General features: G+C 38.6%; 1 protein-coding gene across 18 annotated transcripts in view; it reads right to left on the bottom strand.

The window, feature by feature from the left end:
• The window catches only part of cd99 (CD99 molecule), a 180,197-nt gene that overhangs the window by 124,107 nt on the left and 43,286 nt on the right, over window positions 1-12,804 (bottom strand). The window contains exons 37-41 of one of the 18 annotated variants that reach the window (XM_067493012.1): window positions 12,627-12,659; window positions 11,817-11,897; window positions 10,411-10,443; window positions 8,167-8,187; window positions 7,113-7,300 (exon numbers count right to left, since the gene is read on the bottom strand). The exons of 15 other annotated variants lie outside the window; for them this stretch is intronic. In XM_067493012.1, coding sequence (XP_067349113.1) covers window positions 7,152-7,300; window positions 8,167-8,187; window positions 10,411-10,443; window positions 11,817-11,897; window positions 12,627-12,659 — 317 coding nt within the window. In that variant the 3' untranslated portion in view covers window positions 7,113-7,151. 2 more of the 18 variants (XM_067493019.1, XM_067493013.1) reach the window with 2 other exon arrangements.

Genomic DNA, 12,804 nt, shown 5'->3' with positions numbered 1-12,804 from the left:
TAAAAAGTATGCACCTAACGTTTTTCACGTTTTGTTATGTTACATCTTATTACAAAATGGATCAAATTCATTATTTTCTTCAAAATTCTACAAACAATGCCCCATAATGACAACATGGACGTCTGTTTGAAATCTTTGCAAATTTATTAAAATGAAAGACAAATCACATGTACATAAATATTCATGGCCTTTGCCACGACACTCAAAATTGAGCTCTGGTGCATCCTGTTTCTACTGATCATCCTTGAGATGTTTCTACAACTCAGTTGGAGTCTTTTTTGTAAATTCGGCTTATCCCGCAAGTTCAAGATCGGGAAATTCAGTTGATTACAGTTGGAAATTGCGGAAACTGTGGCACAGGAAGATAGAGCGGTCAACCACCAATCCTGCAGTTGTTGGTTTGATCCCTGGCTTCTCTGGTCACATGTCAAAGTGTCTTTGAGCAAGATACTGAACACCAATTTAGTTGCTCCTGGTGGGTCGTGGGCCAGCTGCATAGCAGCTCCCCCACCAGAACTAAAGAGACTAAAGAGATGGTTGTGGACTTCAGGAGAGCACAGGGTGACCATTCTCCATTGATCATCGATGGATCCTCAGTGGATAGTCAAGAGCACCAAATTCCTTGGTGTTCATCTGGCGGACAACCTCACCTGGTCAGTCAACACTAGCTCCATCACCAAGAAGGCCCAGCAGCGTCTCTACTTCCTGAGAAGGCTGAGGAAAGCCCATCTCCCTCCCCCCATCCTGACCATGTTCTACAGAGGGACCATTGAGAGCATCCTGAGCAGCTGCATCACTGCCTGGTTTGGGAACTGCACCGTCGCGGATCGCAAGACCCTACAGAGGATAGTGAGGACAGCTGAGAAGATCATCGGAGTCTCTCTGCCCTCTATCATGCACATTTACACCACACGCTGCATCCGCAAAGCCAACAGCATTGTGGACGACCCCACACACCCATCACACACACTCTTCACACTCCTGCCATCAGGAAAGAGGTTCCGAAGCATTCGGGCCACCACATCCAGACTATGCAACAGTTTTTTCCCACAAGCCATCAGGCTCCTCAACACAAAGAACTGAAATAGAACTTAAACACACTGCAAACCGAACTCAGCACATTCTCATCACTCACTACTCATCTCATTCCACCACCACTTATTTATTATTTATTTACTTTTATCATTCTACATTTACTGCACTACACTGTTTACCTGCTGTTTTTTTTTGCACATTCCAATGCAATTGCACTTTTTTTACATGCTGGACATTTAAATGCACTATACCGTTTACATGCTGCTCTTTTTTTTAAACACCCCTAGCACACTTAACTGAACTGTACTGTACTGTAAAATAGTATACAGTAGGTTTACTGGTCGGCACTGTCTTGGGTCTTGTGTCTTGTGTCCTGTCCTGTGTTACTTGTGTTGTCTGTCTACACTGTCCGTCTTTACTGTTTTTTCGTCTGCACTGTTTGCACTTGGTTGCACTCGATGCACTTTATTATAGCTTGTGTTGTTTGTAGCACCTTGGTTCTTGGAGGAACGTTATCTCGTTTCTACTGTGTACTGTGTACCACTGTGTATAGTAGAAATGACAATAAAAGCCACTTGACTTGACTTGACTTGACTTGACTTGAGAATATGAGTGAGTGTGTGTGTTTGTGAGTGTGAATGGGTGAATAAGAAGCAGTGTACAGCTCTTTGAGTGCCAATAGGTAGAAACGCCCTGTATAAGTGCAGACCATTTACCATTTACTATTTGGAAAAGCATACACCTGGCTATAAAAGATCACAAAGTTAACAGTGCATGTCAGAGCACAAACCAAGCCATGAAGTCCAAGGAATTATCTTTAGACCTCTGTGACAGGATTGCATCAAGACACAGATCTTGGGAAGGTTACATAAATATTTCTACAGTATTGAAGGTCCCAATGAGCCCAGTGGCTTCCATAATCCCTAAATGGAGGAAGTTTGGAACCACCAGGACTTTCCCTACCATAGTTTGGCTGCTTGGCCAAACTGAGCAATCAAGAGAGACAGGTCTTAGTCAGGCAGGTGACCCAGAATGGCCCAATGGTCACTCTAAAAGAGTCTTTGGAGAGAGGAGAACCTTCCAGATGGACAACCATCTCTGCAGCACTCCACCAGTTAGGCCTCTATGGTAGAGTGGCCAGACGAATCCACTCCTCAGTAAAAAGCACATGACAACCCGCCTGAAGGACTCTCATACCCTGAGAAACTAAATTCCCTGGTCCGATAAAACAAAGATTGAGCTCTTGGCCACTCATGTCTGGAGGAAACCAGGCACCGCTCACCACCTGGCCCATACCATCCCTGCATGGTGGTGGCAGCATCAACCTGGGGGGATTTTTTTTGTGGCTGGAACTGGGAGACTAGTCAGGATTGATGGCTGACTAGATGGCTGTGCACCGATGCTCCCCATCTAAACTAATGCAGCTTGAGTGGTAATGCAAAGAACAATTGGAAAAACTGTGTCAAGCTTGTAGTACTATACTTAAAAAGAATTGAGGCTGTAATTGTTGCTTAAGGTCATTCAACAAAGTATTAAGCAAAGGCGGAATTCTTATGTACATGTGTTTTTTATTTTTAAGAAATTTACAAAGATTTCAAACAAGCTTCTTTTACACTGTCATTATGAGGTATTGTTTGTAAAATTTTGAGGAAAATAATGAATTTAATACATTTTGGATTAAGGCATAACAAAATGTGGAAAAAGTTAAGTGCTGGGAGCACTTTCTGGATGCTCTGTAGGTTGGTGACCTATTTAGGGTGTACTCTGAGTTTTGCTCAATGGCAACTGGGATTGATTCTGTCTACCCATTGCCCCTAATAGCAAAAGTGGTTCAGATGTTGAATTTATATTAGTGGAGATATTATTTTTAGTATATGTGTTTTCATGTGCATATTACACTGTGTGCCTAAAGTAACAACATTTGGGGCTATTTCTGTACATGGTGTGAAATTAATTGTCTTGAACGATGACTGTTTTGGAGGCATTATGTTTATCCTTCAACTTCAACACACTGAAAATCACTCATCTACAAGCTAAGCTATTAAGGTACAAGCAAAACATTTACATTTAGTCAATTAGCAGATGTTTTTATCCAAAGCGACTTAAAAGTGAGGAACAAGGCAAGCAAAAATCTTGATCTCATTTGACAGTTTTAAAAAATCTTGTAAAATGTATTCCTACTTTCATTTGTCACTTGTATACAAAATATTTCCAAAAAAATTCTAAAAAAAAAAAAAAACTGGGATGATATGGTGCTATGAGGACTTCTATATATGATGGATCCTGACCATTTTGCTAGTTTCAGTCAGCACTCTTGCTGCAGCATTTTGGATTAATTGCAGGCTCTTCAGGGAGTCACTGGGGCATCCTGAAAGTAGGAAATTACAGTAGTCCAACCTAGAGGTAACAAATGCATGCACCAGTTTTTCGGCATCACTCGTCTTGTAAGCATGCTTGAAGCTTTATTAACTGATTATTTTGATCTGGTTCCATAGATAAATATAGCTGGGTATCATCAGCATAGCAGTGGAAATGTACGGAGTGCTTTCTAATAATGTTGCCTAAAGGAGACATATATAAAGTAAAAAGTATTGGTCCTAACACAGAGCCTTGTTGAACGCCATAGCTAACCTTTGTGTGCATGGAGGATTCATCATTAACATGAACAAATGGGGGATTTAAAAATGTACAAAAAAGCTCTCCGTGATGCCAGAACAACTATATTCTATATTTGTTCTATTAGATCTTAGTGCTGCATTCGATACCATTGATCACAACATTTTATTACAGAGACTGGAACAATAAATTGGGATTAAAGTTTGTGCACTAGTTTGTTTTAAATCTTATCTATCTGATAGACTTAAATTTGTTCATGTTAATGATGAATCCTTTTATGCGCACAAGTCCGTACCTACGGAACATTGCCACAACCTGTTTCTGTACTATGATGAACTCTAAATCCTGACTGAAAGTCTTTATACAAATTATTCCTGTAAAGGTGGTCACATCATTGTTTGCGACTACTTTTTCAAGGATTTTAGAAATAAAGGGGAGATTAGATATTGGTCTGTAATTGGCTAAAACACCTGGATTAAGACAGGGTTTTTTAAGTAGTGGTTTAATTACAGCTACCTTATAGGCCTGTGGTACATAGCCTGTTTCTAAAGATAGTTTGATGATATCTAATACGAACGTATCTATTAAGGGTAAAGCTTCCTTGAGCAGTCTAGTTGGAATAGGGTCTAGCAGACAGGTTGTTGGTTTAGATGAGGTAATAAGTGAAGTTAGCTCAGAGAGATCTATGGGTAAAAAGCAGTCTAAGAGGGAGTGGGGCCTAACCGATCGTTATAGTACTGCAGTATGTGAAGATCTATCTGTAATATTTTCGGGGAGGATCTGATGAATACTTTCTCTAATAGCTACAATTTTATTCATAAAGAAAGTCATGAAGTCATTGCTGCTCAGAGTTAAGGGAATATTAGGCTCAACAGAACTATGGCTCGTAGTCAGCCTGGCTACAGTGCTGAACAGAAACCGGGGGTTGTTCTTGTTTTTTTCTATTAATGATGAATAATATGCTGTTCTGGCATCAGGGAGAGCTTTTTTGTACATTTTTAAACTATTTTTCCAGGTTAAATGAGATTCTTTAAAATTTCTAGAACGCCACTTCCAGTTTATTTACATTTTTGGAAAAATAATAGAGTCCCCGTTACTAACCTGAGAACTGTAATAACCTCAGTTTTTTAATGACATTAAATAAACTTGCCAAGCAAAAGCGGGTTAAGAAAAAAGTGAAAATGCAAATCAATCAAATTAACTAAAGAATAAATCCGAGACATTCTGTAAAATAATACCAGCTCTAGTTCTAACAAAACAGAAGAGTTAAAACAAGCCAAATGAGAACAGGCCAAGAACACTGCATTAAAATTAGAAATACACCCAGCCACCAGGGTACAGTAGGCCGGGGCAGAGAAAGCACACAGCCTGACTTCAAGAATAATTGATTGTTGTGTTGTCTGGCAGGACTAAAAAAACACAATGAGTCATAAGCATATCACATGGCGTTACCAGCACATTAAAAGACTTCAGCATCACATTCTGATGGAAAATGGCGAGTGTGTGGACAGTGCTCTTTTTTCCAGCACACAGACAACTGAAGGGGTGATGCAGTGTTCCTGATTTTATTCACACAGGGTTGAATTGTGCCAGCTATTTGTAATACAATTTTGTATATTTAATATGATAGCCCACAAATAGATTTAATTCTTTGAAGCTTGCACATCACCAGGTGTTTTACTGTCACATGTCACAGACCTCACATACAGTATGTTTAAATCATGAAGTGTGTTAACATTAGTAGCAGTAGTAACATAGCTAACACTATTTTACATTGCATTCTATAATTTAATTATTTTATGTCACTATTACACTACTATTAATACTATGACTGTTTTGCCATTATTGGTCTTTGTATCTATCTATCTATACATATATATATATATATATATATATCACATACGATGCACAGAATTTTATTATCTGTTGTCTGCTATATTATGTATACAAATTTATCCATCTTCACTTAAAGTACCTCCTCACCAATCAAGCTACAGTGCTTTCTATATTAGATAACCTTATTGTATAATTACTAGTCATTGCAAAAATATCAAAGAAGATCTTTGTTCCACACTGACACTGTGATAGAGATGACAATGATGTAGCTCTACAGGTCTTCATTATTAGCAGATCTGCACTACTGAACGTTATGCAAATATATTTGCATAAATTAGAAATAAACAATAATCTCTAGTCTAAGTGATTTTATGTGTATATTATCTCTAATTTCATCAGTCCCTCTAGGATCAATATTAGGTTTCGTAGATAGGACACACTGAGTCATACTGATAGTATCAAACAAGGGTTTTGGAATCAATCATCAGTTGGTTCTCTAGCCTTGCATGGATTTTAAATCAAACATTGTTCACTGAATGCTGACAGGAGAGATTTATTCATTGTGCATTGGGGCTTTCTTACACAGCAGTCAATGCAACAATGACCCATACCAAACATATGTAAGGAAACCACCATAAAGAAATATGCCTCAAAAAATATGAGAAGAAATATGCTTCAAATAACTGTAGAATAGTTATTTGTGCCAACAGGACAACCTATCCTCCAATGTAATATCCTAAAGCCACGTTTATCTAGCAACTGTCTCCACATGTTGCATGTGTCAGCACAGTGCTGAGAATGAGAATGCTTATTTTGAGAATGTGTGCAGACAGTTGCTGACTATATAGGCTCAGAGGTGTTGGGACTAAGGCAGAAAACAGCCATGTACCAACAAATACTTTACTTTTCACAGAAGCAAAGATGATGGAATTATTGCAGTACAACTTACATGCTTACTTACATGAGGTCTTCATGCTGTAGACCTCCGTTTGTGTCCAGTAACCGTTAAAGGATCTTGGCCAGACACACTGCTCCACTGGGTGACTGGGTTTCTTTATTCCAAAGCATGCAATTATCAAAGGCTTTGAATTGCTTTAATTCCACTAGACATTTTGCACATTTATTGATTTGGTAACTGGTTATTGACTGGCTTACGCCAGACTGCTGTACATGTAAATTAACCACCCTATCAGCCTACGGACAAATATTTATTTAGACTAAACATTTTGGATTAAAGAAACATGTTATGCAAAGAGGTATGCCTGTCTGATATATTTTTAATAGTTTTGGACAACAACAGAGATCTACGGCACAGAAGAACAAGGTAACCCGGGCTGCAGACTTATAAGACATGTGGCTAGAAACAATTCCTTTTTGGTGTTAAGTCTGCAGCCTGGGTTACCTTCTTCTGTACCGTAGATCTCTGCGAGTTCCCTACAGATCCTGGCGAGTTCCTTTGACAATGTTTTAGTAAGTGCACACAAATTCTAAATTCCAAATAACCTGTGCAAACCTTTCTTCCAAAAGTTTTAAGAAATTAACGTGTTGATCACATACTTCTGGCTCTGTCTAGGACAATAGGACAAAACATGACTCTTTTAATTCAATTCAACTCAACTTTATTTATATAGCGCCAATTCACAACAAAGTCATCTCAGGGCAATTTACAGAATAAAGTCAAGATTATAAAGATATATAAAGAGAACCCAACAATTCCCCCTGGAGCAAGCCATAGGCAACAGTGGAGAGGAAAAACTCCCTTTAACAGAAAAAACCTCCAGCAGAACCAGGCTCAGGGTGGATGGCCATCTGCCTTGAACGGTTGGGGTGAGTGGAAAGTGAAGAGAGAAAAGAACAGAGCAACAAAAAGCAACAACAAAACATCAGGCAGGTTGGTAGGACCAGTAGCTTCATGTTTTGATTCTTTACTAACCTGTTTTTTTACTCACCTTTAGTAACCTGTATTTGCTAAACAACCGTAAATTTCAAGACCAATTCTAGCAGTCACTAAACCAAATACTGAACCAAACCTCTGGTTGCTTAAGACCTGAGAACCAATTACACCATTAATGGTTATAGTATACAACAGCTTATGGCATAGCTTGTAGCAGATCCCTGACTCTCACAAACCGAGGTGTTAAAATTGGCTTTAAGTTGGATATCCACATATAGAATTCCTCTTTCAATCTAGCATTTAACATCTTCAGCATCTGGTCCCATGGAAGGTCTGGATATGCAATGACACACAATCGTAGCAGGGTTTTAGCCTGGCAATCCCAGAACAGGGGTACCAATATAAAGATTATACTAGGTTGAAAGCCAAGTGTCATGTCATGTTCAACAACAACACTTTTTTCAGGTCAAATTAACTAGATGTAACTGAAATGAGTAATCTTGCAGAAAATTCTTATGACAATACAAATAAAGTCTGACTAATATGAATCAAGCCAGTGCTTTCATAGCAAAGTAAACCCATGTAGATAAATGAAACACCAAGACAATTACAGCTGTTTAAAAGAAAAACAGAGGGACTCAGCAAAGCTTGCTTTTTTACAGGAAAGAGGACCTTTCCAACGACAGATAAAGAATAGATCAGTTCCACAGTGAGTAAACACAAAACTTGGTGTACAAGCAGAGGAGCACAGAACAAAAAAGGAAGAGAGCAAAAGATCAGTTTACCTTGAGGCTGATCGCCACCACCTGAGAGGGATACAGAGGACAACTAAGTCTGTACTGTTAGTGATGGTCAGACATTTTTTAAACTATAATATACAGTGCATTCAGAAAGTATTTACAGCGCTTAACTTTTTCCACATTTTGTTATGCTACAGCCTTATTCCAAAATGATCAAAATAGTTTTTTCTCCAAAATTGTACAAACAATACCCCATAATGACAATATGAAATCTTGTTTGAAATCTTTACAAATTTATAAAAAAAAACAAAACAAACAAAAAAAATCATATGTATTCACAGCCTTTGCTTAATACTTTGTTGAAGCACATTTAGCACCAATTATAGCCTCAAGCTTGGCACAGTTTTTGGGTCAGTTTCTTCTATTATTTGTAGTGCCTCTCAAGCTCCACCAGGTTGGATGGGGATGTCTGTGTGCAGCTATTTTCAGATCTCTCCAGAGATGTTTAATTGGGTTCAAATCTGGCTCTGGCTGCGCCACTCAAGATCATTTACAGAGTTATCCCATAGTCACTCCTTTGTTACCTTGGCTGTGTGCTTAGGGTTGTTGTCCCGTTGAAAGTTAAACCTTCGCTCCCGTCCAGTTTGAGGTCCAAAAGGCTCTGGAACAAGTTTCACCAAGGATGTCTCTGTACATTGCTGCATTCATCTTTCCCTCGATCGTGACTAGTCTTCCAGTTTCTGCCGCTGAAAAACATCCCCACAGCATGATGCTGTCACCACCATGCTTTACTGTAGGGATGGTATTGGACAGTTGGTCAGCGGTACCTGGTCCAGACATGACACGGCATTTGGGCTTAAGAGCCCAATCTTTGTTTCATCAGACCCAACAATTTTGTTTCTCATGGCCTGAGAGTACTTCAGGCTGGCTGTCACGTGCCTTTTACTGAGGAGTGGATTCCTTCTTGCCACTCTAGAATAGAGACCTGATTGGTGGAGTGCTGCAGAGATGTTTGTCCGTCTGGAAGGTCCTCCTCTCTCCACAAAGAAATGCTGGAGCTCTTTCAGAGTGACCATCAGGTTCTTGGTCACTTTCTTGACTAAGGCCCTTCTCTCTTGATCTCTTGGTTTGGCCAGGCAGCCAAACAGTGGTAGGAAAAGTCCTGGTGGTGCTTATTTGGACCTTTTTTCTGTACCCTTCACCAGATCTGTGCCTCAATACAATCTGGTCTAGGAGGTCTACACGCAATTCCTTGGACTTCATGACTTGGTTTGTGCTCTGATATGCACTGTTAACTGTGGGACCTTATGTACATAGGTGTATGCTTTTTCAAATGATTTCCAATCATATGAATTTCCCATAGGTCACTTGAGTTGTAGAAACATCTCAAGGATGATCAGATGAAACAGGATGCACTCAATTTTGAGTGTCATGGTAAAGCCTGTGAATGCTTATGTACATGTGAGTTTTTTCATTTATTTATTTTTTTAACAAATTTGCAAAGATTTTAAACAAGCTTCTTTCATGTTGTTGTTATGGGGTATTGTTTGTAGGATTTTGAGAAAAATAATGAATTTGATCCATTTTGGCATAAGGCTATAACATAACCAAATGTGGAAAAAGTTAAGCGCTGGGAATACTTTCTGGATGCACTGTAATCATTAAACCATGCAGTGATTCTTTATGATCCTTAGCACTGTTAGCACAAGGTTTACAATGAAGACACTGTATAAAGTCCCAATGGCTTGCCTAAAGACCTGGACATATACATCAGTCAGGAACAACATTAAGTACACCTGTACAATTTAATGCAACTCAATACAGTGGCCAAGGTTAGAGTTTCTCAGTTTTTAGGTTGAAACAGTTGGAAAAGTGATACTTTTACTATGTGTTTATTATTAAGATCAAAGTGGTTAGCGGAGTCATACTGGAGTGCAATATATTAAGAGTTGGTTCGGATCATTTGGCCACTAAAGTAACTAGACTAAGTAACTAAACTCATTAGGAAAAGTTAATTCTGTAGATCTGTCACACAGTTCCTATTTGTTTTTTTGTTTTGCTAACAGCCATAAAGACATGCTATGAAGTTCAACCAAACCTCCCTGCAGTTTTGAGTGTGTCTGCAAAATAAGACATTCATAACAGTCAGCAGACTGTCGTTGCCCAGGGCAGAAACAACATTAGTGTAGGTTTGCTATTAATGTAGCTTTTCCACTATTCTTTAAAAACCAAAACAGTTTAACAATAATTAACAACAAAATAAAAGTATACACAGGAACAAACACATACCCTGATGATCATAACCGGAGTCTGTTGAATGGCCTGGATTCAAAAGAAAGAAAAAGTCAATTTAGACTTTTGATTTTTTTTGTTTTTTTCTGGTTTTCCTCTTTAAGCACAAACAGACACTACACCTCAGTCTAACTGTCGCCACTGAACTTTCTTTCTGTGTGCAGTGGGTCTCAGTTATACACAGGTTTTTTAAGCTGCTTTTTAATGAATGACATCACACAACCTTAGATGTAAAAAAACGCTTCTAATTACACTGGATGCCTGTCTATTTTTATTCCTTTTTTTATTTGGTAGATGGACAACTAATTCCTTCCATGCTCTTACTGAACAATATTACATACTCATAGACACAATCTTCAAAAGCCAGCATATGTGTTTTAGTTTAGTATCATTATTCCTTTACATGTAGCAGGGGAGGCTGTAACTCAGTTGGTAAAGGCAGTCATCTACAGACCACAGTGGTCAGTGGTTCGATCCCTGGCCCTGGTCCTGGCTATATATATGTCAAAGTTTCTCTGGGCAAGACACTGAAACCCTTACAGCCCATTCCTATCCCCAGCTGTGCAGTGCCAGTCCAAGCTCAGTAGAAATTGGGGATGGTTGTGTCAGGAAGGGCATCCAGTGTAAAATCTGTGCCAAATCAACATGCGGACAATGATCTGCTGTGGTGACCCTAAGCCGAAAGGACAAAAAATAAATAAAATTCCTTTAATTGTACCATGGACACTTACTATTTTTGATTGTACACTAGGACAGGGTGACCTTGTTTTCCAATTAACACTGCACAACTTAGTATTACCAGCATTAGATGTGTTCTGTCAATAGTCAATCAATTCACATTGCTATACCCAACTCCACCCTCATGTAAGATAGCATCCACTCCAGCTTCCCATTGACTAAACACCTGACCCAGGCAATCAGCAATTTGTATTGTGTGTACTGCTCAAGGCAGATGGCCGCCCACCCTGAGCCTGGTTCTGCTGGAGGTTTCTTCTGTTAAAGGGAGTTTTGCCTCTCAACTGTTGCCTGGCGCTTGTTCAAGGGGGATTTGTTGGGTTTTCTCTACATATCTTTATAGTCTTGACTTTATTATCTTAAGTACCTTGAAATAGCTTTGATGTGAATTGTTGCTATATAAATAAAGTTGAATTGCAGGGTTAACAGAAAAACCGCTTAAGGAACATTTTTGAGAACAGTTGCACCAGGAGATAAGTAAAGTGTCCTTTTCAAATTAATAAACAGCTCATTTTTACTTTAAGAAACCATGTAGTGCCATGTAGTATGAAGAATGCAAGTAATGTGTGATGAAACAGTTATAAAGGACGTACAAAGGAAAAAAAAGGGCAACAGCAGAGGAATTAAAAGCCAATGGAGACATCTTAACGGTTACTTTTATGTCCTACCTTTTCCTCTTCCTGAGCTGTCAGGCTTGTAGTCCCCACCACTAACATCTAAAAAGTCAGCCTCATCAAAGGTTCCACCACCTATACAAAATGAACACCACATATAGCAACAATCATTACACCACAAACTCTACAATACATTGTCAATACATCAGTGCACAAACGGCATGATTTACTAGCTAAACAGTTTTGAGTGTATTTGTCAATCATTAGGCTAAATCTGCTATTATTTACTTTTTATTTGATGTCAACAAATCCACAAACAAACAAAGAAACAAACATAAACCAGCAATGTGTACATATCTCAGCACTTTCTGACTCCACTCCTTTGTTTGTAACCTTTAGCTTTGAGCCAACTAGTTCCTACTGAGTCGGAAGTCTGAATCATACTAAATCTTTACTGAGCCAAAAATGTGTATGTGAGGTGCATTTCATTTCCTAAAACAACTGTGGTTACTGTGGTTAACAAACAAGATCAAAATTAAGGGGACTATTTTTTGTGAGTATAATAGTCAAAAATAATGTTTATCATTGTTTGCATGCATGGCAATAGGTCCACACCTAATAACACAGATATAGAGTATAAGCCCCCACATTACCAAATTACATTAATTTGGTTTGACTTGTGTTCAGGGTTGGGACTGGGTCAGCTCAGGTTACTGACAATGAATACATTTCCTTCCCATTAAGAAATTGAACAAGAAAATAGAATAACCATATTAAAATATATGATTTGCTTAGCAAAAAATAAAGAATGAGTTTATCTTTAAACAAACCAAATCTGAAAGTTAAACAAAGAATGTCACTGACCTACATTATCAAGGGGATCAGACAGGTCCAAGCCTTCATAAGAAAGACAAAAAGGACAACATTACAGACAGAAACAAGAAAGCATGCTGCCAATTTACGTATCTGTTCCATTATCATCATCTTATTATCAGCCTCATTAGGATGGTGCTCAGGTTATGTTTTTCTAATTTTTTATTCC

Source organism: Channa argus, chromosome 23 (assembly GCF_033026475.1).
Source record: "Channa argus isolate prfri chromosome 23, Channa argus male v1.0, whole genome shotgun sequence".
Classification (NCBI taxonomy): domain Eukaryota; kingdom Metazoa; phylum Chordata; class Actinopteri; order Anabantiformes; family Channidae; genus Channa; species Channa argus.
The sequence above is the reverse complement of the archived record's forward strand: the minus strand, read 5'-3'. Positions and strand labels throughout refer to the sequence as shown.